Genomic DNA, 4030 nt, shown 5'->3' with positions numbered 1-4030 from the left:
AGAAATGGTAGAAACTCGACTGTGGAAAACTGATTATAATACTATTATACTGTTTAATGTTTACATGGACAACTTGATTATTAAAGTGTAACTCATGGAAATTATAGTTTTCTCTCACTAGATGGAGCTGCCAAACCTCAGAGAAGGTTTGTGGACGGATAGAGCAGCAAAAAGAAGAAGCAAAACAATTAAAATTAAGTTAAAATAACGATAGCATTAAGGCTTTTACAGTAATAATAATAATAATATGTTTTAAATGAAAATATTTAGGGAAGTATTATCCTGTTCTTTTAATCCACTACTGTAAATAAATTAATTTAAAAAATGAAAACCCTTTTTTTTTCTTAAAGTTGCCAGTACTTAGCTGAACATTTAGATCAGTGGTTCCCAAACTTTTTTTGCTGGGCCCCCCTTTGTTTTACAAGAAAAATGTTCGCCCCCGGGCGCGGGCGCCACCTCCAACCACACACACCCATATTTTGCTACATTGCGGTTTATTTCACACCTCAAACATTTAGTAAACACTTAAGCAAATACAAGTAATCTGCAATAAATTACAGGTAGCAATGAAATAAACTATTAACTCTTTCACGCTACGTCAGCACCTACACGGGTATTTTTGAAAACGCAGCTGTTTCGTCAACACGTAAACGGCGTTGCGATTCACCGAAAACGGAGATTTTTTAAAACTCCTTTTTTGCGTTTACGTGTGGACGAGGAATACAGAGTTCGTCACGCAAAGTCAAAGGTATGTGCCTCTTTTCACGTCACGCTGTGCGCCACGTTATTGTTTACATGAGATGAATTGCAGAATGGCAGATAGAGACAAAATACTGTTACTGTTAATCTGACTATCTTCAGGTTTTACACGCTTACATACACACGCAGTTACTGTCCCTGCATTTAGAAAGGCAGAGGCGTGATTATTACATGTAGTTGTTTTTTCCTGTGTAATAATGTTCAACATTGTTATCAATACATTTTTCAAAAAATGTCTCTCTGTGCAAAATGGGTTCAAAAACATAAACAGCTGTGGGATACTGTTTGTCCGTGATTTAGACAGGGGGAACAAATCGTGGCAGGATCAGCCTGATATTATTTGTATCCCACTGTAACTTTACTGTATAAAGAGCTAACATCTCCAAAATGTCAGGAGTAGTTAGTCATTACAAGAAGTGTATATGAACTAAAAATCAAGAATGTGGGATACTGTTTGCCCGTGATTTGGACAGCCCAGCGCTGCTCCCGACAAAGGGAAAAGCAATTATGCAGGGGAGACCTACCTTGGCACTTGTGCAGGTGAAACCAAAGGGAAGATATGCTTCACCATATTTTCCTGTCTTTGACTTGGAATGAAGTTGGTTTGGAAACATATTCAGCTATGCTTCATCTCCTGATTTGCGTTTGTGTAGGAGCCCCGTGTTAGCAGTGTCCAAGCATTTTGTTTTGTTTTCCCTTTTCATACCGCCCCCCCCCGCAATGGCTCTGCGCCCCCCCTAGGGGGCGGGCCCCACACTTTGGGAAGCTCTGCCTTAACATGACTGTCTTGAGTCAAAGTATGTAAACTGTACTTAGTTGTTTTTTGGGGGGGGGGTTGTTTTTTTTTAAGGAAACGAGTTTGCATAATTTTTTAAAGTAGGGGAAACTTGTTGATTTTTCGGTGCAGTAGAATAGCTGTTGCAGGACTGGAAACCACTGGGAGAAGAAGATGAAGACGATGGTGACGATGCTAGTTTGGCTTATAGAAATATGTTAAAAACCAACACAACATGTGGCTCCAACATCACCTCAGAGGATGAATTGAAAGAAACATTAATTTTAAATTGCCCACCTGTCAGAGTTTTTGTACTTCTGTGTTTTAATGCTTAGTTTTACTTTCTTTACTATCCTTCCTTCTTTGCTCTTATGTTCTGAAATGTTTCCCTTTTTCTTCTTCCCCCACTCTGCATCTCACTGTTGTCTCTGTGAGTTGTCTTTCATAATTTATTTATTATTTATTAATTTTTGAGGGTTTGCTCCTCATGGTCTCATCTATATTTTTACCTTCCTCCTTTGTTGTTTTCCTTTGTTCTAATTCTACCCAGTTACACTATAACACTGTTGTGTTGTATAAAACTGTATTTCTTCTCTCTTCGTTTTGTATGTTTTATTAGTGATTATGTAAGTATTAGTCTTTGTTGTTCACCCCCTGCCTGCCTTTCATTGTCAATTCTGTGTGTTAGGTCTTTTTTCTTTAAATTAAAGAATTGTGTGATGCTTGCTTTTATTGTCTAGTGATGGCCCCAGCAGGCGATCTGCAGCATTGCCTTTTGTAGAAGTGTTGTCCTCTCTCTTTTCAGCACCAGTGTTCCTTTGGTGTCTTCAAAGTTTTGATTTGGAGTTTTGTGTTTTGGTGATAATAGTGTCCCTGCTGTTTTTAGTTTGAGTAAATTAAAGATTTATTAAAAATCCTTTTGTGTACAAGGAAAAATGAGTTTCCATTCTGTGCCAACCCACAAATGTTCGCATGCAGAAAACAGAAAGCCTCACAGAGTTGATCAGATCAAAAAACATGATCTAAAATTAATTAAAGTTCTGAACATTTGTGAATTTGTAATTTAATTTCCAAAATAAACACCAACATGTCAGTCGTGTCAGGCAGTGAGAGACGTCAGACGCTGCTCTGAAAGATGTGTCCAGTGAGACCGTTAGCACTCCTGTGATGTGGAAGCAGCCGTGACAGCACAGCACTCAGCGCTGGACTTTACTCCTGATTCCTCCACATGACCGGCTGCGTATATATACTGAGTCCTGACAGCACACAGAGCATTCAGCAGCTGATAGACTGAACAGAAGGTGCACCAGGTAGGACAGCAGTGAGATGTGTTGCCTTCTGTGACAAAAATCACCACAAACTGTTAATTTTACTGAGTTTCTTTTCAGGTGCTGTGTCAGACATGAAGGTCCTCGTGGTTCTCGTCCTCGCCGTTTTCACTGGTGAGAGACTTCTCATCCATTATCTTTGATCAAGAAGTATTCTTGATATTCACAAACAACAGTGAATAAGAAATGCTTTTGCCTCATTTCTCTTAGCTGGTTGCAATGCCAACGTCACATGGCGCGACCAGCCCAGACAGAAGGCTGAAATGGTGAAAGATGCTTTCTGGGACTACGTTGCAAAGGTAACCGCGACCGCCGAGGAGTCCCTGAAGAAGATCAGAGAGTCCGAGCTGGGACAGGAAATGAAGTAAGAATTTTACAGTGCTTAAAATCTGAATTTTGTGTTTCGGGTTGTTTTAGTTTATATTGACAGAAAAAACTTGAAGATGAAGAAGTTTTAATTCAAAGTTCTGCTTATCTCTGCAGCACCTTCATTGCAACAAGCACTGATGCCATCAACACGGTCACCAACACCCTGCGCACTCAGGTGGCTCCTCTGGCCCAGGACTTCATGTCTAAGTTCTCCCAGGAGGCAGAGAAGCTGAAGACCCAAATGGAGAAGGATCTGGAAGCCGTGAGGGCCCGCCTGCAGCCCTACACTGAGGAGCTGGTGGCCAAGGTGGAGGAGCTGAAGAAAGACACAGCCTCCTACGCTGAGGACCCAGAGGCCCTGAAGGCTGCCCTGCAGCAGAAGAGCCAGGAGCTGAAGATGCAGTTGGAGCAGAAAGTGAACCGGCTGCAGGCTCAGATGGTGCCCTACACCGAGGAGATAAAGGAGAAGATGCAGGAGAGCCTGGAGGAGTTTCAGAGGAGCTTTGAGGCCCAGATGACCCAGATAAGCCAGAAGATCGGCGGACTGATCCACGGGCGTGCTTAAAGCTGACCCATTAAATGGACTAGAATAAAAACTAGGTGTCAGATTATTTTCTGCTGCCTTGTCATCAGTGATTGCTGCTAAGTCAGGGTGGATTTTAATGTCTACATCGAAAACATAATACCTCATGTTCCTGATTTATATCTGTGAAAGAGCCTCTCGGGGCTCTTGGCTTACATGTTACGTTTTACCTCTAAAAGTGTTATCTGACAAACAACAATAAACACATTCAAGGAA

The 4030-nt window shown here is 41.3% G+C and overlaps 1 protein-coding gene across 1 annotated transcript; it reads left to right on the top strand.

The window, feature by feature from the left end:
- The first annotated feature begins 2741 nt into the window (after positions 1–2741).
- LOC116318876 (apolipoprotein A-IV-like) lies at positions 2742–4030 on the top strand. Its single transcript, XM_031738033.2, has 4 exons — positions 2742–2844; positions 2923–2976; positions 3073–3226; positions 3346–4030. The coding sequence occupies exons 2-4, from the start codon at positions 2937–2939 to the stop codon at positions 3794–3796; spliced, it is 645 nt and encodes a 214-aa protein (XP_031593893.2). The 5' UTR covers positions 2742–2844; positions 2923–2936; the 3' UTR covers positions 3797–4030.

The sequence above is a fragment of the Oreochromis aureus genome, linkage group 22 (assembly GCF_013358895.1).
Source record: "Oreochromis aureus strain Israel breed Guangdong linkage group 22, ZZ_aureus, whole genome shotgun sequence".
Classification (NCBI taxonomy): domain Eukaryota; kingdom Metazoa; phylum Chordata; class Actinopteri; order Cichliformes; family Cichlidae; genus Oreochromis; species Oreochromis aureus.
This window is presented reverse-complemented; position numbering and strand designations above follow the sequence as displayed.